General features: G+C 50.5%; 2 protein-coding genes across 2 annotated transcripts; one reads left to right on the forward strand and one right to left on the reverse strand.

The window, feature by feature from the left end:
* Positions 1 to 1,501: 1,501 nt before the first annotated feature.
* On the reverse strand, positions 1,502 to 18,472 carry uqcrc2a (ubiquinol-cytochrome c reductase core protein 2a). Its single transcript, XM_080523980.1, has 14 exons — positions 18,394 to 18,472; positions 16,420 to 16,518; positions 14,607 to 14,756; positions 12,812 to 12,876; positions 12,496 to 12,552; positions 12,092 to 12,216; positions 9,935 to 10,032; positions 7,325 to 7,382; positions 6,401 to 6,496; positions 5,520 to 5,719; positions 5,259 to 5,339; positions 4,892 to 4,968; positions 2,637 to 2,790; positions 1,502 to 1,821 (listed from the first exon to the last, which is right to left on the reverse strand). The coding sequence occupies exons 1-14, from the start codon at positions 18,424 to 18,426 to the stop codon at positions 1,738 to 1,740; spliced, it is 1,377 nt and encodes a 458-aa protein (XP_080380106.1). The 5' UTR covers positions 18,427 to 18,472; the 3' UTR covers positions 1,502 to 1,737.
* Positions 18,473 to 19,484: 1,012 nt separating this feature from the next.
* Positions 19,485 to 21,657, forward strand: snu13a (SNU13 homolog, small nuclear ribonucleoprotein a (U4/U6.U5)). The gene is made up of 3 exons (XM_080524609.1): positions 19,485 to 19,620; positions 20,052 to 20,172; positions 20,788 to 21,657. The coding sequence occupies exons 1-3, from the start codon at positions 19,618 to 19,620 to the stop codon at positions 21,048 to 21,050; spliced, it is 387 nt and encodes a 128-aa protein (XP_080380735.1). The 5' UTR covers positions 19,485 to 19,617; the 3' UTR covers positions 21,051 to 21,657.
* The last annotated feature ends 3,663 nt before the right edge of the window (positions 21,658 to 25,320 follow it).

Consider the following 25,320-nt stretch of genomic DNA (forward strand, 5'->3'; position numbering starts at 1 on the left):
CAGGTGACACAGCCTCCTCACCTTCCCCAGAACCAGGTGACACAGCCTCCTCACCTTCCCTAGAACCAGGTGACAACGCCTCCTCACCTTCCCCAGAACCAGGTGACAACGCCTCCTCACCTTCCCTAGAACCAGGTGACACAGCCTCCTCACCTTCCCCAGAACCAGGTGACAACGCCTCCTCACCTTCCTCAGAACCAGGTGACACAGCCTCCTCACCTTCCCCAGAACCAGGTGACAACGCCTCCTCACCTTCCCTAGAACCAGGTGACAACGCCTCCTCACCTTCCCCAGAACCAGGTGACAACGCCTCCTCACCTTCCCCAGAACCAGGTGACAACGCCTCCTCACCTTCCTCAGAACCAGGTGACACAGCCTCCTCACCTTCCCTAGAACCAGGTGACAACGCCTCCTCACCTTCCCCAGAACCAGGTGACAACGCCTCCTCACCTTCCCCAGAACCAGGTGACAACACCTCCTCACCTTCCCTAGAACCAGGTGACAACGCCTCCTCACCTCCCCTAGAACCAGGTGACACAGCCTCCTCACCTTCCCTAGAACCAGGTGACAACGCCTCCTCACCTTCCCCAGAACCAGGTGACACAGCCTCCTCACCTTCCCCAGAACCAGGTGACAACGCCTCCTCACCTTCCCCAGAACCAGGTGAGACAGCCTCCTCACCTTCCCTAGAACCAGGTGACAACGCCTCCTCACCTTCCCCAGAACCAGGTGACACAGCCTCCTCACCTTCCCCAGAACCAGGTGACAACGCCTCCTCACCTTCCCCAGAAACAGACCCCCTCCTCTGGGTGACAAAGCGTTCTCGTCTGCTGCTGCTCCTTGCCTGTAGAAGTCTCTTCCCCCACCATGTCAGAGCTGCTGACAGAGTTCTCTCTTGTCTTTTAAGACCTTGCTAAATACCCCCCCCCCATGTTCATGCAGGCTTCAAATGTACAGGGCTGTAATGTTGTGTATGTTCTGTGACTGTCCTGTGACCTTATTTTCATTTTTTTGACTTGTAAAGCGCTTTGAGTCCATGGGAAAGAGCTACACAGACGTGATGTATTATTATTATGTTCCTTGAAAACATTCCTCCCTGGCATGACACACGTAATTGCTGACTGTGTTGATTTATCATGTTCAGTCAGTTAGCTTGTGGCAAATGTTCCTTATTTCTCACTCCCTGCTTTCTTTCACTCCCCCTCTCTCTCTCTCTCTCTCTCTCTCTCTCTCTCTCTCTCTCTCTCTCTCTCTCTCTCTCTCTCTCTCTCTCTCTCTCTCTCTCTCTCTCTCTCTCTCTCTCTCTCTCTCTCTCTCTCTCTCTCTCTCTCTCTCTCTCTCTCTCTCTCTCTCTCTCTCTCTCTCTCCAAATGCGACTACACACAATATCTACAACAATCTTTATCGCCACCTACAGGCAATCAGACTGAACAACATGTCATTTTGGGCCAAACATTCATTATTCATTTGAAAAATAAATGTCATGATTCATTAATGCAGAGAGACCCTTTAATGAATGTACAATTAGATATACAGTGAAATGGACAAAAACACATTTTCTGCTCCCTGTGGAGATTTACTGCTGAACAAACCTTACATGATTGTTGACAACAAAGTATTATCGTTTGCTGTGGGTAGTTGTGGACTTCACAACCATTTTCCTTCTCTTGGGTAAGCAGCCAGGCACCATCTGCCCAGGTTAAAACTGTTAAATAACTGTTTCTATCTGTTTCATTTTCATAATTCATCCACGAACGGTGTGTTGACGAGGTTTCCGCTAGCTGCCATTGATTTCTTGCCGTCCACAAACTTTTTCGCAGCCTGGAAAAAAACAAAACAAAATAAGACCGTTAGTATCAATACGCAAACATATCATTGCAATGCATTCTGGTTAAACGAAAGGTTAAGAGTGGCCTGGGGTGGTCCAGTGGTCTAGCACCATGGCCTGGGGTGGTCCAGTGGTCTAGTACCATGGCCTGGGGTGGTCCAGTGTTCTAGTACCATGGCCTGGGGTGGTCCAGTGGTCTAGTACCATGTACCCTGGCCTGGGGTGGTCCAGTGGTCCAGCACCATGGCCTGGGATGGTCCAGTGGTCTAGCACCATGGCCTGGGGCGGTCCAGTGGTCTAGCACCATGGCCTGGGGCGGTCCAGTGGTCTAGCACCATGGTCTGGGGTGGTCCAGTGGTCTAGCACCATGGCCTGGGGAGGTCCAGTAGTCTAGCACCATGGCCTGGGGAGGTCCAGTAGTCTAGCACCATGGCCTGGGGTGGTCCAGTGGTCTAGAACCATGGCCTGGGGAGGTCCAGTGGTCTAGCACCATGGCCTGGGGTGGTCCAGTGGTCCAGCACCATGGCCTGGGGAGGTCCAGTAGTCTAGTACCCTGGCCTGGGGTGGTCCAGGGGTCTAGCACCACATATACACACATATACCCATGTCAGCATGGGTTCGAATCTGGTCCATGCCCTTCTGACATACCCTCTCCTCCTTACTTTCCTCTGTCTCTCTACACTCTCTATATCCAATTATTATTATTATTATTATTATTATTATTATTATTATTAAAAATAACAGACAAATTCAGATAGCTTGTTGGCCAGCGGTACTCCGACCGAGGTACGACCCAGTAGGTACTCACGTTGACGACGTCGTCGTGGGTGACTGTGTCGATGCGCTCGGTGATGGCCCCCGGGGCTTGGTAGGCTCCGCCCCCCAGCGCCTGGGCCCCCAGCTCCGCCATCAGACCGTCCGAACTCTCCAGAGACATCAGGTACTCTGCTTTCATCTGGCTCCTACAGTGGAGGGGCGTTCAGACATTAACACACTCATCTGGCTCCTCCAGGGGAGGGGAGGGCGTTCAGACATTAACACACTCATCTGGCTCCTCCAGGGGAGGGGAGGGGCGTTCAGACATTAACACACTCATCTGGCTCCTCCAGGGGAGGGGAGGGCGTTCAGACATTAACACACTCATCTGGCTCCTCCAGGGGAGGGGCGTTCAGACATTAACACACTCATCTGACTCCTCCAGGGGAGGGGAGGGCGTTCAGACATTAACACACTCATCTGGCTCCTCCAGGGGAGGGGAGGGGCGTTCAGACATTAACACACTCATCTGGCTCCTCCAGGGGAGGGGAGGGCGTTCAGACATTAACACACTCATCTGGCTCCTCCAGAGGAGGGGAGGGGCGTTCAGACATTAACACACTCATCTGGCTCCTCCAGGGGAGGGGAGGGCGTTCAGACATTAACACACTCATCTGGCTCCTCCAGGGGAGGGGCGTTCAGACATTAACACACTCATCTGGCTCCTCCAGGGGAGGGGAGGGCGTTCAGACATTAACACACTCATCTGGCTCCTCCAGGGGAGGGCGTTCAGACATTAACACACTCATCTGGCTCCTCCAGGGGAGGGGCGTTCAGACATTAACACACTCATCTGGCTCCTCCAGGGGAGGGGAGGGCGTTCAGACATTAACACACTCATCTGGCTCCTCCAGGGGAGGGGCGTTCAGACATTAACACACTCATCTGGCTCCTCCAGGGGAGGGGAGGGGCGTTCAGACATTAACACACTCATCTGGCTCCTCCAGGGGAGGGGAGGGCGTTCAGACATTAACACACTCATCTGGCTCCTCCAGGGGAGGGGCGTTCAGACATTAACACAGACTCATCTGGCTCCTCCAGGGGAGGGGAGGGCGTTCAGACATTAACACACTCATCTGGCTCCTCCAGGGGAGGGGAGGGCGTTCAGACATTAACACACTCATCTGGCTCCTCCAGGGGAGGGGAGGGCGTTCAGACATTAACACACTCATCTGGCTCCTCCAGGGGAGGGGAGGGCGTTCAGACATTAACACACTCATCTGGCTCCTCCAGGGGAGGGGAGGGCGTTCAGACATTAACACACTCATCTGGCTCCTCCAGGGGAGGGGAGGGTGTTCAGACATTAACACACTCATCTGGCTCCTCCAGGGGAGGGGAGGGCGTTCAGACATTAACACAGACTCATCTCGGAGATCCACTCCAGAGACATCAGGTACTCCTACGCCTTCTAGGGATGTAATGATTATCTTCATAAAAGTATAAAAAAACACCGCTCGTAAAAAAACGCCACTAAAATATGTAATTAATTTTAATAATAATTTTGCCATTTAGCAGACGCTTTTATCCAAAGCGACTTACAATTACGAATTACAGGGACATTCCCCCTGGAGTAACTGAGGGCTAAGTGCCTTACCCAAGGGCACACTAGTAGTGGTATGGCTTCAGGCGGGATTTTAACCCACAACCTTCCGATCACAAGTCCAACTCACTATCCACTAGACCACCACTACCCCATGTTCTGTTGTGTTCGTTATGAATGTTATGTTCGCTTGTAATGCCGCTTCTCTCTTCGAATCGCCTCAGCTCTCCGTGAGCTACGGGCTTTGAGTTATCGGAACAGATCGGCGTATATGGGTAGAAAGCGCAGCTTCTCTGCTTTCAGGATTTTTTCCGATAGCACATTTAGTTCAGGAGTTACGGTAATGAGACCAACGCGGGTTAATGCTGTCGGGTTTAAAAGAGTATCGCGATTCGTTTTTCATTTCACCGATTTGAATCGTCTCGTATTTGTATCGATAACGAACTGTCTCACGATGCATCGTTACATCCCTACTGCCCTCATCTGGCTCCTACAGGGAAGTGGTGTTCAGACGTTAACTCAGACTTAACAGGGAAGTGGTGTTCAGACGTTAACTCAGACTTAACAGGGAAGTGGTGTTCAGACGTTAACTCAGACTTAACAGGGAAGTGGTGTTCAGACGTTAACTCAGACTTAACAGCTCTGAGATCCACCGTCTGTGGTCGACCTAAAATGGCGGCATCGCCGGAACGGTCGTGTGAACTTACTTTGCTCTGGTGATGTCGGCCTCGGACACGTTGCCCTGGGCGACCTCTGTCACCTGGGCGACGGCGGCTTTGATCACCTGGAGAGAGAGAGAGAGAGAGAGAGAGAGAGAGAGAGAGAGAGAGAGAGGGGGGGGGGGAGGGATGAAGCACAGCAGAACACATACAGGTCAAACACCTTCAATGTAACGTCATTATAATGTTGAAGTGCATTCTGGTGTGTTTCTCTCTCTCTATACACACACACACACACACACACACACACACACACACACACACACACACACACACACACACACACACACACACACACACACACACACACGTAACAAACACATTCTCAGTGCACATGTCATTCCTGTGAGCTCACCTCTGCAGCAGACCCAGCCTGGGCGATGGTGTAGACTCCAAACAGGCCCGAGTCAGAGTAGGCAGCGTTGAAGGCCGTGGCCTGCGGGCAGGAAATCAATCGGTTAAAAACGCGGAACGGCCCAACGCCATCTGGGAGATTAGGAATTCGTCCGATCGGGAGTATCGACCAGCCGACCGGCCGAAGTTCCTTAGTTACGGACCCGTCAACCCCTGACGACGGGGATAAACGGTTGTTTTAGACGTCGAGGTCGTTACTCACGTCGAAGGGCTGCGCGGTTGCCTTGGCGACCCCCTGGCTCAGCTTGCTGGTGACGTTGGAGCCCCTCTTGACGTGCGGGCCGGCTCCCAGAAGCCTTTGCAGCACGCTGAAGGCGTCGGCCTCGGCGGAGCCGGCGGCGGCGCCCTCGCTGGTCACCAGAGCGTGGACCAGGCTGTCACTGTTCTGCACCCGCAGGTCACCTACACACACACACGCACACACACGCAAGCACACACACACACACACACACACACACACACACACACACACGCACACACAATTAACCACCATAGTGCACATGTGATCACTCTAACCTTTGCACTACACTACTACCATTGCTCATACTGTATATTGTACAGTATAGTTTACAGTTTCTTTTATACATCTGCACAGTAGATACTGTACATAAACTACCTCACTCTACATAGCTCATAACTGGTGAAACACTCTCCCCCTCTCCCTCTCTCTCTCTCTCTCCCTCTCTCTCTCTCTCTCCCTCCCTCGCCCTCTCTCTCTCTCTCTCCCTCCCTCTCCCTCTCCCTCTCTCTCTCCCTCTCCCTCTCTCCCTCTCTCTCTCCCTCTCTCTCTCTCTCTCTCTCTCCCTCCCTCGCCCTCTCTCTCTCTCTCTCCCTCTCTCTCCCTCTCTCTCCCTCTCTCTCTCTCTCTCTCCCTCCCTCTCCCTCCCTCTCTCTCCCTCTCTCTCCTTCTCTCTCCCCCTCTCTCTCCCTCTCTCCCTCCCTCTCTCTCCCTCTCTCCCTCCCTCTCTCTCCCTCTCTCTCCTTCTCTCTCCCCCTCTCTCTCCCCCCCCCCCTCTCTCTCTCTCTCTCTCTCTGCACCAGTGAGGTGTTTTGTATCCTGTGTCTGTGGTCCGGGGGTCTCACCTCCACGGTACAGGGCCTTGGCCCCCGGCCCCCCTGCCCCGCTGCGGTCACTCAGGTACTGCTCCCCCACCTGCCTCAGGACGGAGTGGCTCACACCTGGGGAGGGACGGCAGAGGGGGGGCAGGGGGGGCGGGGGGCGGTTAGAGTCAGGTCTGTCTCTCACACACAGGAAAACATACACACACACACACACACAGGAAAACGTACACACACACAGGCAGGAAGACTAACACGCACACACACACACACAGGAAAACATACACACACACGCAACCCTGCCTCATCAGTCCAGAGAAGCATTCCACAGAGAAACATCACGTCACACACACACACACACACAGACAGACAGACAGACACACAGACACACAGACACACAGACACACACACACACACACACACACACACACACACACACACACTGCGTCAAACTACAGCAGCACTGTTGTCAGCTGACCTCTAGCCCACATATCCACACCTCTATCAGACCGGCTGGGCCGCCAGCTCTCTGGACAGACGCCAAAGGAAACGATACACACACACACACACACGTACACACACACACACACACACACACACACACACACACACACACACATACACGTACACGCACACACACACACACACACACACACACACTCCAGGTCACCGACATTGCAGTTGAGCTGGGTGCAGATCAGCGGATCGCTAACATCCTACTGACGCGGCTCCTAAGGTGTTTAACACCAATCCAGGAGCGTAGTAATGAGCTCCGATCAGCCGTGCAGCACAAACTGTAATGTGGGTGACCTGCAACACAACCTTGCTAAGTCAAGGCTGGCAGCGTGCGGGAGGGGACGTTGTTTAACAGAGCTAAACCGCCAGGATGAAAGTCCAACCTGCAAGGTGCTTTCTCTAGATAAGACGCTATCAGACAGGCACACTCACCTAGCCCTACGAGGGCCATTCTGGCACTGGTGAAATGGCTCTCGACAAACGACTGCAGCTAGAGAGGATAAGGAGGAGGGGGAGGGGGAGGAGGGGGAGGAGGAGGAGAGGTGTTGAAGAGCATGCCGTCACAAACACAAGGCAAGCACTTACAGAGAACAATACACTGCATTCTAGTACATTGTATTTCTATGTTCTTTCCACATACAAAGCTGCTATTGAGTGTGATGTTAGGGGGTTTATATGTTCCTCTGTGGCTCAGCTGGTAGAGCGTGGCGCTAACTACGCTTAGGTTGTGGGTTCGATTCCCGCTGGGACCGTATGTACTGGAAAATGTATCCACTCACTGCAATGTAAGTCACTTTGGATAAAAGCGTCAGCTAAATGACACATACATCTTATGTTATTGTATTTATTTATTCTGGTACGTTCTATGTCTGATGTTGTTTCCACATACAAAGCCGCTGCTAATTGAGATGTTTGGTTGTTAGTATATATGGTCCCAGCGGGAATCGAGCCCACAACCTAAGCGTTGTTAGTGCCATGCTCTACCCACAGAGGACCACAGAGGACCACAGAGGAACACAGAGGATCACAGAGGAACACAGAGGACCACAGAGGACCACAGAGGAACACAGAGGAACACAGAGGACCACAGAGGAACACAGAGGACCACAGAGGAACACAGAGGACCACAGAGGAACACAGAGGACCACAGAGGACCACAGAGGAACACAAAGGAACACAGAGGAACACAGAGGAACACAGAGGAACACAAAGGAACACAGAGGAACACAGAGGGACACAGAGGACCACAGAGGAACACAGAGGAACACAGAGGAACACAGAGGAACACAGAGGACCACAGAGGAACACAGAGGAACACAGAGGAACACAGAGGAACACAGAGGACCACAGAGGACCACAGAGGACCACAGAGGAACACAGAGGAACACAGAGGAACACAGAGGAACACAGAGGACCACAGAGGAACACAAAGGGACACAGAAGACCACAGAGGAACACAGAGGAACACAGAGGACCACAGAGGAACACAGAGGATCACAGAGGGACACAGAGGACCACAGAGGAACACAGAGGACCACAGAGGACCACAGAGGAACACAGAGGAACACAGAGGACCACAGAGGACCACAGAGGAACACAGAGGAACACAGAGGAACACAGAGGACCACAGAGGAACACAGAGGACCACAGAGGACCACAGAGGAACACAGAGGAACACAGAGGACCACAGAGGACCACAGAGGAACACAGAGGAACACAGAGGATCACAGAGGACCACAGAGGAACACAGAGGATCACAGAGGACCACAGAGGACCACAGAGGACCACAGAGGACCACAGAGGACCACAGAGGAACACAGAGGATCACAGAGGAACACAGAGGACCACAGAGGAACACAGAGGAACACAGAGGAACACAGAGGACCACAGAGAAACACAGAGGATCACAGAGGGACACAGAGGAACACAAAGGAACACAGAGGAACACAGAGGAACACAGAGGCACACAGAGGAACACAGAGGCACACAGAGGAACACAGAGGAACACAGAGGAACACAGAGGATCACAGAGGGACACAGAGGATCACAGAGGAACACAGAGGAACACAGAGGACCACAGAGGAACACAGAGGACCACAGAGGACCACAGAGGACCACAGAGGAACACAGAGGAACACAGAGGACCACAGAGGACCACAGAGGAACACAGAGGAACACAGAGGAACACAGAGGAACACAGAGGACCACAGAGGACCACAGAGGACCACAGAGGAACACAGAGGAACACAGAGGACCACAGAGGAACACAGAGGATCACAGAGGACCACAGAGGACCACAGAGGACCACAGAGGAACACAGAGGAGCACAGAGGAACACAGAGGAACACAGAGGAACACAGAGGACCACCGAGGAACACAGAGGAACACAGAGGACCACAGAGGACCACAGAGGAACACAGAGGATCACAGAGGACCACAGAGGAACACAGAGGAACACAGAGGAACACAGAGGACCACAGAGGAACACAGAGGAACACAGAGGACCACAGAGGAACACAGAGGACCACAGAGGAACACAGAGGAACACAGAGGATCACAGAGGATCACAGAGGGACACAGAGGACCACAGAGGAACACAGAGGAACACAGAGGACCACAGAGGAACACAGAGGAACACAGAGGACCACAGAGGACCACAGAGGAACACAGAGGAACACAGAGGACCACAGAGGAACACAGAGGACCACAGAGGACCACAGAGGAACACAGAGGAACACAGAGGACCACAGAGGACCACAGAGGAACACAGAGGACCACAGAGGACCACAGAGGAACACAGAGGAACACAGAGGAACACAGAGGAACACAGAGGACCACAGAGGAACACAGAGGAACACAGAGGACCACAGAGGACCACAGAGGAACACAGAAGACCACAGAAGACCACAGAGGAACACAGAGGAACACAGAAGACCACAGAGGACCACAGAGGACCACACAGGACCACAGAGAACCACAGAGAACCACAGAGGACCACAGAGGACCTTGATCTAGAACACAGAAGTGTCCAGACAGCCGTACCTGCCCAGAGGAGACGTGGCCGATGGTGTAGTCAGGAGAGTAGAGGGAGTTGGACAGGGCGTTCTTATACGCCGCCTCATGCAGCTTCTCAATGACACCTGGAGGAAAAGTAGATCCGACAATCAGAGATATCAATAACACCTAGAGGAAAGGTAGATCCGACAATCAGAGATATCAATAACACCTAGAGGAAAGGTAGATCCGACAATCAGAGACATCAATAACACCTAGAGGAAAGGTAGATCCGACAATCAGAGACATCAATAACACCTAGAGCAGGGGTCGGCAATTAGGTTTGGCCTCGGGCCAAACATCTTTTGAGCCACTAGATGGCGGGCCAGAACATAATCAAAGGCTAATTTAAGTAATTGATTGTTAAAAAATGTGACACGTTCTAATGCTTTGACTTTTCTTTCGAAAAATGTACACATCGCTAGTCAACTAACACAGCTTGTTTTGTGAGCCTGCTAACAATGTAAAGTAGTGTTCTAGTTAACTAGGTAGCAGTCCAATCCATTACGTTGCAGTATTAGGCTTGACTAGCAAGTTTGTGTTGTGATTCTCAACAACGTTGAAACGTAGTTTCACCCTTTCCATAGTTTTGAATAATAAATATGTGGACTGACGATGTATCGCAGCCTAACTTATTCTAATAATTATTTAACATCGTTTTATTCTGAATTATTCCCCCCTCCTCCCAGACAAGGTCACATTATTTATTATTGGATTGGTTGTTTGCGTGCCGGGTGAAGTTAGCTAAACATTTAACCTGCTAGCAAGAGAAACATCATGTCACTCTCCAAAGGTCTAAAGAGGAAAGTTGACGGTGGAAACAGGGATGGACAGCGAACTATACGTTCATCCTACCTGGTTTCATCAATGCAGAGCCGTTGTGAGACTCACATCTTCCGTGCTCACGATGTTCCCTTTCTATACAAGTCGTCCTTTTCGTCAATGAATGTGATAAAGACGCACGAGAGGAATCGATTGATGCATAAAAATAAAAATAAACTGCCTGCGGATTAAAGTGACGTCAATATCACCAGATATCAAGCAAATAGTGACCGATGGGAGATGCCACTTTTCACATTAAGTGAGTACCAAGCCTGTCGTTATTGTATTTAATAACCTAATTGTATTTTGTATATTTTGAATGAATGGCTCATTGTACTTATTATCCCTAATAGCGCGTTTGCTCTGTCGTTTCAGGAGCATAGGCCTACCACCACTTTGCGCCGATTTTGTTGTCAATGTTTTTCAGAAAATTAAACAGAATTTGCTTTGTTACTGTTCATATGTGTGTTGCAGTCACATACGTAAACATTACGTTTGAATGATTTAATGAGCTGATGTTATTTTTTCAAACCACACACCGCATGTTGGCTATTTCAGCACCACGCCTTGTCCACCTACTTATGATTCACTATGAGGGGTTCAGCGTCAGTGCGCTTCGGTGCACCCCGCTGCCTGATTGTCTGTCCCTGTGTCATTCACTCTCAACATGGATACAAGTACAATACGCATTATTCAGGTGGAGGTAGATTCTCTATTCGGACATTATAGGCGCGGTGTTGGACTGTCGGTCCGATATTGTAAAAAAAATAAAAAAAAGAAGTGGATTCTCAAAATAATCTGCTGGGCCAAATATTATTGGTGACCGGCCAGCAATGGCCCACGGGCCGCCTATTGCCGACCCCTGACCTAGAGGAAAAGTAGATCCGACAACCAGAGATATATAAGATAAGATAAGGCTAGGCTACCTGCCGCCCCCTATCACTAATACTTTTGACTTTTACACTTCAAAGTAGCACAGTGTACCCTGAAACATTCAATAACGAGTGAACGGAATATCATGTCCTGTCATTTGTCAATGTTCCTCACACAGTAAACATTTTTTGCAATTTTTCCCCCTTGTGCCGTGGGTTCATTTACATTTTGGGCATTTTAGCAGACGCCTTTATCCAAAGCGACTTACAACAAAAACATTTGTCTAAGTAAGTGAATCATCTCTCCACCAGTCGTAGCAGGAAAAAGCAATCTATGCTCAATATTCTAGATAAATGAATGAATTAAGTGTGTGACGATTAAGTGTGTGCCGTGTGCGTCACAGGAGGGACAGTACAGGGGGTAGTAGATGTCTCAGGGGGGGGTGCTGACCTAGCTGGGGACTCTGTGCTGCCAGGGCCTTGTCCACCTTCACCCTGGAGGCCAACTCTGCCACCTCCCACGGCCTGAACTCTGGACCCGTGGTCACGTGGATCAGGTACTCCATCACTGTGTCTCTGTGGAGGGGGGGAGACACACACACACACACACACACACACACACACATTAAAACATGTACTGTAAGCACACACACACTAACTCATGTACACACGCACATCAAAACATGTAAGTGTGCACACACACACACACACACACACACACACACACACACACACACGTAGGCACACACATCAAAAGGGCCCATAACACCCTTCCCATTGGCTGACTGAGTGACCCGGCAGTGACTTACCCCCCTGCCTGCCCCCCCCCGCATAGAGAACAGCGGAAGCACTCACATGTGGTTTCTCAGGCACTCCACAGAATACACCATGGTCTCCCTCGACGCCGTCACACTGGGGAACACAGACACGCACACAGTTACGCTGGGGGGGGGGGGGGGGGGGGGGTGACACACACAGTTACCCTGGGGGGGGGGGGGGGGAATGTCGCATGTGGACTGGTGTTTATTTATAGGTGGTCAAATGGGGACATGGAGGGTAAGGGTGGGGAGACGGCATAGTCACTGGGGGTGGGGTGGGAACGTGTGTGTGTGTGTGTGTGTGTGTGTGTGAATGTGTGTGTGTGTGTGTGTGGGGTGGGGGGTATAGTCACCTCAGGCTGCCCCCCACAGCTTCCACACCGCGACACAGCTTAAACGCTGACGCGCCCTTCGAAGTCTAAAACAACAACAACAACAACGCTAATTAACATTAATTAACAACATTAACTAACAAGGTTAATTACTCAACAGGTTCCTTGAACAGCGCAGGAGGTCAGTCAGTGTTGGGGATGTGAGGTGATCGAGAGATATAGGAGAGTGACAAAGGTTCTCGGACGGACGGACGAACGGACAGACAGACAGACAGATAGAGAGATGGAGAGATGGAGAGATAGAGAGACAGAGAGACAGAGAGACAGAGAGGCAGACAGGGAGACAGGCAGACAGGCAGACAGGCAGACAGACAGACAGACAGACAGACAGATAGAGAGATGTTTGTTCCAGCTGCACTCCGACTCTACAACCAGGCCCTGCAGGGTGGGGGAGACCTGGAGCTGAGAGGCCGTTAAGACTGCTACTTGGACTACATGCACTTGAGCACTTTATCTTGCACTTTTTACATTGAGCCTGCACTGTTTTATTTATTTATTTATTGAATGTTTTCTGTCTAAGACTAAGCTAAGCTGTTTGACAACAAAATTTCCCCATTGGGGACAATAAAGGTTTTCATTCATTCATTCAGAGAGACAGACAGGCAGACAGGCAGACAGACAGGCAGACAGGCAGACAGACAGACAGACAGACAGATAGATAGATAGACAGATAGAAGACAGATAGACAGATAGATAGATAGATAGATAGATAGATAGATAGACAGACAGACAGTTAGATAGGTAGACAGACAGATAGATAGGTAGATAGATAGATAGATAGATAGATAGTTGGATAGATAGATAGACAGACAGACACTTAATCGATCCCCAAGGGGAAATTAAGGCAATCAATAAAGTACCTATCTATCTATTGGAGAACCTTTTTCACTCTCCCATGACCTTTGGTTGAGCTCCCACCCCAAGCCTGACTGACCTCCTGGTCTAACAAACAGTCAATCACAAATCGCACAAACGCATCGACATGTTTAAGCACTGACTGGGGTGACGGCGTTAACAGCAAGAGACTAGACAAGGGTGGGGCTTGTCGGGGTGGGGCTATGATAGAGGGGCTATGATAGAGGGGCTATGATAGAGGGGCTATGATAGAGGGGCTATGATAGAAAGGCTATGATAGAGGGGCTATGATAGTTATCGTCATCTCATTTATTTTTGGACTTCTGGCTTTGCACCTCTCAGGCGCGGGTTTGAAAGGCTAACGGTAGGTAGATGTGGGGGGGGAATGATCAGTTTCATTCAATATTAAAGCGGAATTTTACCCTGTAATCCCGTGGAGTCATTGTTTTCATTATTCAATAGTAGTACACATAAAAGATCATGTTTTAAACTCTCTCTCGAGGCCAGCTGTCTCGCTTTGAATGCCCTGATAAGTCCTGGTCGTCCAAATTGTCTATTTGAGTCCATTCCTACAACTCCCAAGACGCCCCTCTCCCTGCCACGCGACGTCCTTCTTTTTTCCGATAGCTATAATGCAGCTGCACGTGAAATGGTGATAGTTAAAAACGGTAAGCATTAGGGGATTGACCCTAAATAGTACCGGTATACACATGATGAAGAGGGATTTTACACAAAGTGGAGGAGGAAGTTTTGTTTTCTTTTTTTATTCGATCCAATAAGGATGCAACGTGTATGCGTCTGTGTTTCTGGTTTTTGTTATGGTATAAAATAAAGAAAATGACAATAAACATATTGTGAAAAAAATAGATAAATAAATCAAATAAGAAGTGTGAGATCTTACCAGGTTGGCCGCCAGCCGCAGCACGTGGCTGACCCCCAGGTTCTCTGGCGTCTCGTAGCGACTTCCTGCCTTCACAAACACCCCCACGCTGGACACGGGGGAGTAGTTCTCCAACGACGCTATCACCAGACCGTTAGGCAGCTTGGACACCTGGAGAACACACACACACACACACACATTTTAGTATCTTTATTTGCGTTCACATTTTACAATAGAATTCTTGAACACAAACATTAGTAGATGCATCAGCATAGGACACTCGGTTGCTCAAAGTGTTTCAGTCTGAGTCTAACACACACACACACACACACACACACACACAGCCACAGACACAGACACACAGAGAGAGAGAGACACAGACAGATACACAGACAGACAGACAGACAGACATACAGTACACACACACACATAGAGAGACACAGACACACTGAGACACACAGAGAGACACACAGACAGACAGACACACAGAGAGACACACACAGACAGATACACAGACAGATACACAGACAGACAGACACAGACAGACACAGACAGACACACACACAGTCAGTCACAGTCAGGAAAAGTGACATCACAGCAAGGCAGGGAGAGATCGGAACACTTCCCTGTTTTGGAAACAACAGATTGTGCACGGTTCCGTGCATACGTAAGTCTAGTTAGCACGTGCCCAGAAGCTACACTGCTTTTAGCCAGGATTAACACCAACCCCGACACTACGGACGCAACAGGACAGGTGTTGTAGTAGCCCCCCACCACCCTCGCTGTCGATTAGCTAATAGCTAGCTTTGTCGATAGCGTAGCTGGTTAACGTCGGGTATTTGAGGAGACGGTGGTCATGTGTGTGAGGGCAAGCCAGAGGTCACAAGGTCATGGCTCGGTCAGAGCAAGTCGAAGTGTGGGGCGACTGTTTACAACAACTTGACTTATGTTTCATGTGCCCCTCACGCCCCCAGGAGAGTGACTTCACCAGGGGAGTGACATCACCAGGGGAGGCCAGATCAGGAGAGCTGAGAGGACCGAGCTTGAGGTGAATCATCTCATATCATCATAAGAAAAAGACATCTATTTTAGGACCAGGGGGACCAATGGCAGTCACGATGCTCGAAGACGGAAGAATGACTTCTTCCTTTTCTTTTTAATTTTCTTTTATTAATCGATTTAATAGGCCGGGCCTTTTCAGCCGCAGCCCCGTCCCTCTGGAACGCCCTCCCCAACCACAGCAGACAGGCCAACACCCTCCCAACATTTAAACAGGCCCTCAAAACCCACCTCTTCAAGCTCGCCTTCACCAGTTAACCCTCTCCCCCCCCCCTTCCCATGTGTCCCCAGCACTACCTTAATTAGGCCCCCTATACTTTCTTTTATTTCTTTTTTGGTTTATTTTTATTATTACTACTCGATCTTTTCGATTTGTAAAGCGTCTTTGAGTGTCTAGAAAAGCGCTATATAAGTCTAATGTATTATTATTATTATTATTATTATTATTATTACTATTTATTGTAGAGAAACTGTACGAGGGGGTAGTGGGGATGAAGAGTTCTTTAGGAAGGACGTAGGGTCTTTAGGAAGGACGTAGGGTCTTTAGGAAGGACATAAAGTCCTTTGGAAGGACGTAGGGTCTTTAGGAAGGACATAGGGTCTTTAGGAAGGACATAGGGTCTTTAGGAAGGACGTAGGGTCTTTAGGAAGGACATAGGGTCTTTAGGAAGGACATAAAGTCCTTAGGAAGGACGTAGGGTCTTTAGGAAGGACATAAAGTCTTTAGGAAGGACGTAGGGTATTCAGTCTGCGGCGGGCGCTTGATGGAGCCTACCTGGACGTTCTGGGGCTGGAGGGAGGCGGGGGCGGCCTTGAGGCCGACGTAGGGCTCCGTAAGAGCTGCACTCCTCCTGGCGGCCGCATAGCACCGTCTCTGTGGAGGGAGGAACAACAACAAGTAAGTAAGTAAAACGTTATTTATACAGCGCCCTTCACAGCACGAATGCACAGGGTGCTTTACATCATAAATAAAGGATAAAACAAGCCTGTCTGTCAACCAACACGGACCAGCACCACTTCTCCTTCTGGAGATATAGATCTATATACACCCAGAACACATTATCAGTAGAGCAGCTTGCCCTAGGCGGGTATCGAACTCACGACCTTCCGCTTACAAACTGGCCGCAACACGAAGGGCTGGTGGTTTCATTGACGCAGATTAAAATGGACTGCACTTATATAGCGCCTTTATCCAAAGCGCTTTACAACGGCCTCTCATTCACCCATTCACACACACATTCACACACCAATGGCGGCCAAGCTACCATGCAAGGTGCCGGCCCGCTCACTGTCTGGGAGCAGTTTTGGGGTTCAGTGTCTTGCCCAAGGACACTTCGACATGTGGCCAGCTGGGGCTCGAACCGCCGATCTGCCAACCTTGCGATCATTAGACAGAGGCTCTACCTCCTGCGCCACAGATTAAGACTGATGCTGAAAAGCATCTGAAAAGCATCTTCGATTGAGGTTTTATATTGGAAGTGTGATTTAGCTCAGGACTAGGCCTCGGCTTAAGCCTCGTCTGTGAAACCAGCCCTGCGAGAGTTTCCTCCCTTGGCAGAGCTGCTAATGGGCCTTACACAGGGTCGTTAGAATATATAGGCCTATATATATATATATATATATATATTTGATTTCAAAGTAACAACATTATTCTTCCCCCATAGGCCCCAGGGAAATTAGTTTCTAAGCAACAGCGGACAGAGCATTAATGAGCAAGGCTGCGCTGTGGAGCTGCACTGGAGCAGTATTCTGGTTGGTGTGATCTGCAGTGCTCAGGGGCGGCTGTGGCTCAGGAGGTAGAGCGTCTAATGATCGCATGGTCGGCAGTTCTGTGGTTCGAGCCCTGGCTGGCCACGTGTCGCTACGTCCATGGGCAAGACACTGAACCCCAAATGGCATATCAATCAATACGTAATTAAACCCTACCCACTTCATAATCACTGTGTCCACCTCTCAAGCTATGAAGACAGCCCTAACACTACCAAGCTGTCACTGCTTTTCTCAGTCAAGCGTCCCCTGTCAGCTGCCCATGTGACGTCCCCTTTCAGCTGCCCGTGTGACGTCACGTGACATGCTATGGCCTAACAACAATAACAGTCCAGGGTTATTATCATGAAGCTTGCTTTTCACATAATGCCAATATCCTGCGTTGACATATTGGTGGAATCAGCACATGTCATTTGCACCCAGCTACTTTGTTTCCAGTAGAAAGCATCTGACAGCTCAAGACACACTTCTGCTCCAGACCACTGGCTGCAGAATGTCGGTTAAAAACCCGAAAAAACGTCAAAGAGACGTGAAGACATCTGAACTGAGGAGTTGGACACTGATTGTCAGTGTGACTTTGACCTAAAACCCCATCAGAACTGAAATGACCTTCAGTGGGTACGTTCAACATAGCTTAGCTTCCACAGCGAGCCTGCCAGATGAAGGATATCCCACCACCACCACCACCACCAACCCCATCACCTGTAGGCTGGACTAGGTGGCACTTCGGACGGACTAAAGAAGGTCTAGATGTTGTGATTAGCACCAGAGCAGCGATGTGAATGTAGTTAGCTAGCTAGACTAGCAACAGCCCATCCGATCCCACTAGCCAACCGTGGCTAACTCTTAGCCGGTGAGCACAACAGCACAGGGGCCACGATAGGTCGCCCTAATGTGACAGAATGGTCAATAACTCCATGGTGTGTATATATAGGTTTATCTGGCCTAAACCAGACTTCTTCGCCAGAGGAGACAGACTCACGGAGAGGTGGTTCACAGCTCGGATAGATGTCATGATGCCTCCCGCGGTCTCTCTGCTTCACCTACAGCACACAGGAGACAGCAGCTATGGCCGCCCTGCAGGGTTGCCAGATGGGCGTGATAATATCCAGCCTAACCACAGTCTTAAAAAACGCAAAATCCACCAAAAACCAGCCTAAAACCTATTATTGTCAGAAAACCGCTAATTACTACTAACTAATCTCTTGCCCATAAACTGTATGTCTGTTGCCAATGATGTTTGTAACATAAAAAATAAATAATAAAAAAAATGTTGTTACTAGGGTGTGTGTTTTAACTTCACGCATTTTGTAACTTTCAGGCACTGACATTTTGATACCGCCTAAATGCTATTTATCCAGCCCAACCCAGCCCAAATACTTTTTCCCGGTGTCGGTGGACGATGCAGTGTGATCAAAAGTAGCCCATTCGGCGGTAACCCGTAATCTGGCAACCCTGGTCATGACGTCCGAGCCACGGTCTTCGCAGCCAATCCAAAAATGGTAAACGGGTCCGTCAAAGATATTTCACTACCACAAGATTGCCCACTGACTCTGCCTAGAAAGCTATATCCTAAAAGGGTTGTGCTCTGCATATTATGTCCTAAATCTGAAAAAATAATGTAATGCTGAAACAATGGATCCTGAAAATCAATTATTAATGTTTCTTGAAGGAACTTGTTTATGAACTTGCTTGAGTGTTGCTTATTATTATTATTATTATTATTATTATTAGTGTTGGTTATCATTTATTTTTCTGAATTGTCGATCTCATAATATGCTATATGAGCAGTCACGCCCCCTAAAGCTAAAACCCTTGAGGACAATAATAGCCATCACAACAACAAAATCACAGCCCTCCTACTATCTCCCAGCCAAAAACGGTCTAGTCCTGATGTTCCCACGGACTGCGCGGACGGAAACGAATGCTGAATAAACCATCTTGCTCCTTCTATCTCTGAGGCGCGCTATGATGACGTATAGGAAGCGCTCTGAGGCGCGCTATGATGACGTATGTAAGCGCTCTGAGGCGCGCTATGATGACGTGTAGAAGAGTTCCCTATCTCCAGCGATAAACCACGTTACCAGTGTCTGCACATTGTGATCTCTTCTCTCAGCAGCATCACTCCTGTCCTCCGTGAAGCACACGCCGAGAGGACACATCTACCCGCACCTGGACATCACAATCCACCGGAACATTAACAAATATGGTGAGCTGAATTTAATATTAATTTACCTACTACTAGTTTTATTAGTAGCTTATTATCAGCCTTGCATGGCATGCTAGCCATCTTGGAAGTGTGCGCACTGCTTAGTAGCGAGCGAACTTGTTCCCGATCAAGTATTTGGTTCTATATAATGTGCTATATTGTTTGTACCGCATTTCATATAGACGATACTGTACTCCAAGATCATTACTACCAATTGGGGAGGAAATTCATAAATGCGCACGGCCGGCGACGCACCATGCGTAATCTTGTGGGAACCACGTGTTCCCAGGGTGTTCATCGTGGACACGTGTTGACCAGTCTAATCCGTCTCGAGTCATTGTTTGATGCGCACATCCTTAAAGGGCCAGTGATGATCTACTTTAACGCAGCGATTGTTTTCATTTCCTCCTTGTTGTATGTCTTTTCTCCAGGGTGAACCAGAAGTCAACCCCAAGGCCTACCCCCTGGCCGACGCCACGTTCAGCAAGACCATCCTGGACCTGGTGCAGCAGGCTGCCAACTACAAGCAGCTCCGCAAGGGAGCGAATGAAGGTGAGTCCCACTTGTCTGTGGTGGAGCTGTTATTAGAACAGAGTTGAGAGATGGTGAAATTCACTCAATAATACCCCGGCTGAACCCTCGATAGCGTGGCAGGTTTACACCGGGTGTTTAAGGAGACGGTGGTCACGTGTGTTCGCATGCAGAGGTCGCAAATTCGAGAGTCGGTTTGAGCAACTTGAACTGCGGAGCTATACTGTCTGCGACAACTTGACGCCTGTTTTTCTCTGAGCTACCACATGTGTGTGGGGATGGTATATAAGGAGTTGTGCACTTATAAGAGTCAGACCTCTCTATCCCACAACAATTGCCTATCATGCTCCCAGGGTATATAAAGTGACTCAGAACAAATATATATTTTTTCTGAGTGGGGCAGTCCCTTTCATATTTTTTTATTTTATTGGACAGATAGTGAAGACAGACAAGAAAGTATGGAGAAGGGAGAGAGGGCATGGGCTGGATTTGAATTCGGCATATGTGTGCACTGTAGACAACTGGACCACCCCAGGCCATGGTGCTAGACCACCAGAACGACATTTTCGTTAATAGAAAACACTTGCTTGCTTTAACAAAACAGACTAACTCCCCTTACTCTTTCCTCTCCCTCAGCCACTAAAACCCTGAACCGCGGTATCTCCGAGTTCATCGTCATGGCAGCCGACGCGGAACCCCTGGAGATCATCCTCCACCTGCCGCTGCTGTGCGAGGACAAGAACGTCCCCTACGTGTTTGTGCGCTCCAAGCAGGCCCTGGGGCGCGCATGCGGGGTCTCCAGACCCGTCATCGCCACCTCCATCACCATCAAGGAAGGCTCCCAGCTGAAGCCCCAGATCCAGTCCACACAGATGGCTATCGAGAGACTCCTTGTCTGAGCAGAGGCTCATGGGAGTTGGAGTTCATCAGGGGGGGGGGTTAGGCTCCCACCCCCTGCTTTTGTTTTGGAGTCATACATTTTTTTGTACATAAGCTACGTTTTGATTTGTTCCTGCTTTATATTCAGACGTCTCTCCCACCCCCAAGATGCTTATCGTAATGAATTTTTCAGTATGTGCGGGTCTGTTTCCATTGTATAGGCATGCGCCACTGTTTTTGAGGACTTGAGACACTGTAGATGTTTTGTAACCCACAGTGTAACTGCATTTTGGACAAAACGAATGGTTTCAATTAGGCTCAGCAGAGAAAACAATGTTTTTCCTGTCACTGAATTTTGTGACTAATATACATAAGAGATTGGGATGTCAAACATTAAGCATGGTGTAATGTCAATCATGCTGTTAGCTTTTTTTTTATGTTTAGTTGACTGTTTCGGTGGCTCTGGGGTGAACAAGGTCGGTCCAGTATTTGTGGTGTTTAGTTTTGAAATCTTTCATACTTTATTTTTATGAATTTTATGTTTGAAAAGACTTGTATGAACTTGAGGAAACCATTGTGGTTGATTAAAAGAAAAGTGCATGTCACTGTCTAGGTGATTGTGCATAACTGTGGAAAATATGGTTTACTTTGTCCTAATTATTTTTGCTGCTTGGCTCTGCAAGACTAGGAAATGACTTTTCTTACAGCTTTTCACAATATTTGCAAACTCCCTGCATATTCCATTGCATAATCAAGGAAAAAACTGCGTTCATCTGGTTAGATGTGCTTTGCCTTACAAAAACTGGTACACTGCACTTAGTGCCCTCCACAATTATTGGTAAAGATGAGTAGAAAGGATTAGAAAAAGGTCACATTTTGGTGAATTAGCTCACACTGAAAAAAAATAACAGCCAACTGTTTAAGAAAAAAAAAAAATCTCTGAATAAATGTACTTGAATTAATGGTTGATGTTTCCTATTTCTTTCAGTGTGACTACCGTAAGCTAATTCACAAAAAGGTGTTTTTTTTTTTTTTTCTTAACCCATTTTTACTCATCTTTACCAGGGGTGCTAATAACTGGCGGTCACTGTATCTGGAGCAAAGCACTTCCAGACTTGCACACAGGCAGAGAATGATATTCAATATGGTTTTGCAGCCAGAGGGTTATGATGCAGTACATTTATTGGGAAGCATCTTGAAAAGTTCACTCAAAAGTTTACATTTAATTTACATTTACATTTACAGTTAACATTTACAAAGAACACTGAACTTATAATATAAAGATATAAAATTAACCATATAACAGGCAGTGAACAAGCAGCAATTTATACAAATAAATACAAAATATGGTACAAAAATATACTTTTTTGGCAGAGATGCACAAAGCACTTGTAAAGATGGCACCCTGGAGCTGCTGTCTTCTTCTTCTCTCACTCCCAGTCCAGTCCAGCTCGGGCCCGGTGTCGGGGAGGCTGGGTTCTTCTTCTCTCACTCGCGGTGTCGGGGAGGCTGGGTTCTCTCACTCCCAGTCCAGCTCGGGCCCGGTGACGGTGTCGGGGAGGCTGGGTTCTCTCACTCCCAGTCCAGCTCGGGCCCGGTGGCGGTGTCGGGGAGGCTGGGTTCTTCTTCTCTCACTCCCAGTCCAGCTGGGGCCCGGTGGCGGTGTCGGGGAGGCTGTCTTCTTCTTCTCTCACTCCCAGTCCAGCTGGGGCCCGGTGGCGGTGTCGGGGAGGCTGTCTTCTTCTTCTCTCCCTCCCAGTCCAGCTGGGGCCCGGTGGCGGTGTCGGGGAGGCTGTCTTCTTCTTCTCTCACTCCCAGTCCAGCTGGGGCCCGGTGGCGGTGTCGGGGAGGCTGTCTTCTTCTTCTCTCACTCCCAGTCCAGCTGGGGCCCGGTGGCGGTGTCGGGGAGGCTGTCTTCTTCTTCTCTCACTCCCAGTCCAGCTCGGGCCCGGTGGCGGTGTCGGGGAGGCTGGGTTCTTCTTCTCTCACTCCCAGTCCAGCTGGGGCCCGGTGGCGGTGTCGGGGAGGCTGTCTTCTTCTTCTCTCACTCCCAGTCCAGCTGGGGCCCGGTGGCGGTGTCGGGGAGGCTGTCTTCTTCTTCTCTCACTCCCAGTCCAGCTCGGGCCCGGTGGCGGTGTCGGGGAGGCTGGGTTCTTCTTCTCTCACTCCCAGTCCAGCTCGGGCCCGGTGGCGGTGTCGGGGAGGCTGGGTTCTTCTGGGTGGGTGTCCTTCCTCAGCAGGTGAGCTGGCTGGTGGGCTGCATCTCCCCCACCATCTCCCAGCTGTCCGTCTCCTCGCAGTACCTCTCCATGGTGTCGTGGTGCCTGTTTGGGGGGAGATGGGAGGGAGGCGGGTTACTAGGGGGTAGTGGTGGATAGTGAGTTGGACTTGTGATCGGAAGGTTGTGAGTTCAAATCCCGCCTGAAGCCACACCACTACTAGTGTGCCCTTGGGTAAGGCACTTAGCCCTCAGTTACTCCAGGGGGAATGTCCCTGTAATTCGTAATTGTAAGTTGCTTTGGATAAAAGCGTCTGCTAAATGGCAAAATTATTATTAAAATTATTACTACAGTGGTGGTCTGAGCCTCGATTTCTCTCTCTTCCTTTCCCCTCTTTTTCCTCTCTTTTTCCTTTCTTCCACTTTCCCCCCCACTCTTAACAGACTATTGTGCACCTTGTCATCCTCACAGTCCCTCTCGATGTGTCGTGGTACCTGTTTGGGGGGAGATGGGAGGGAGGCGGGTTACTACAGTGGTGGTCTGAGCCTCGATTTCTCTCTCTTCCTTTCCCCTCTTTTTCCTTTCTTCCACTTTCCCCCCCCAACCTTAACAGACTATTGTGCACCTTGCCTCCTCACCTGTCCCAGCCCTTCCTCACCCGTCCTACCCTCTCCCCTCCTCAACTGTCCCCCCCCCCTCACCTGTCCCAGCCCCCCTCCCCCCCTCACCTGTCCCAGCCCCCCTCCCCCCCTCACCTGTCCCAGCCCCCCTCCCCCCCCTCACCTGTCCCAGCCCCCCTCCCCCCCCTCACCTGTCCCAGCCCCCCTCCCCCCCTCACCTGTCCCAGCCCCCCTCCCCCCCCTCACCTGTCCCAGCCCCCCTCCCCCCCTCACCTGTCCCAGCCCCCCTCCCTCCCCTCACCTGTCCCAGCCCCCCTCCCCCCCCTCACCTGTCCCAGCCCCCCTCCCTCCCCTCACCTGTCCCAGCCCCCCCTCACCTGTCCCAGCCCCCCTCCCCCCCCTCACCTGTCTCAGCCCCCCTCCCCCCCTCACCTGTCCCAGCCCCCCTCCCCCCCTCACCTGTCCCAGCCCCCCTCCCCCCCTCACCTGTCCCAGCCCCCCTCCCCCCCCTCACCTGTCCCAGCCCCCCTCCCCCCCTCACCTGTCCCAGCCCCCCTCCCCCCTCACCTGTCCCAGCCCCCCTCCCCCCCTCACCTGTCCCAGCCCCCCTCCCCCCCTCACCTGTCCCAGCCCCCCTCCCCCCCTCACCTGTCCCAGCCCCCCCCCCCCGTCCCAGCCCCCCTCCCCCCCCTCACCTGTCCCAGCCCCCCTCCCCTCACCTGTCCCAGCCCCCCCCCCTCACCTGTCCCAGCCCCCCCCCCTCACCTGTCCCAGCCCCCCCCCCTCCCCTGTCCCAGCCCCCCTCCCCCCTCACCTGTCCCAGCCCCCCTCCCCCCCTCACCTGTCCCAGCCCCCCTCCCTCCCCTGTCCCAGCCCCCCGTCCCAGCCCCTGTCCCAGCCCCCCCTCCTCCCCCCCCTCCCCCTCACCTGTCCCAGCCTCCCCCTCCCCCCCCCCCCCTCCTCACCTGTCCCAGCCCTCCTCCCCCCCCAGGACGTAGATCTTGCCGTCCACCACGGCCACGCCCGGGCGGTAGCGCCTCTCCTTCATGGGGGCGCACATGGTCCACTGGTTGGTCTTGGGGTCGTAACACTCCACCTTGTCAGTGTTCTCTTGTTGTCTTGTGTTCTCTTGTGTCTTGTGCCAGCCGCCTGGGAAACAAGAATTGAAAAAAAAACGTTATTATCCATACAAAACTATGGGTACAAACCCTTTTTTCAATGTTATTTTTGGAGTGGGGCAGTGAAGACAGACAGGAAAGTAAGGAGAAGAAGGGAGAGAGGTTATGTAAGCAGGGCATGGGCCGGATTCAAACCCATGCCGACATGGGCATATGGCATTTTCGGCATTTAGCAGACGCCTTACAACGACTCTTACAACAAACACGTTTGTCTGAAGTAAGCGAATCATCTATCCATCAGTCACTGTAAGAAAAAGTAATCTATGCTAGGGC

Source organism: Nansenia antarctica (assembly GCF_963989245.1).
Source record: "Nansenia antarctica genome assembly, chromosome: 2".
NCBI classification, from domain to species: Eukaryota; Metazoa; Chordata; class Actinopteri; order Argentiniformes; family Microstomatidae; genus Nansenia; species Nansenia antarctica.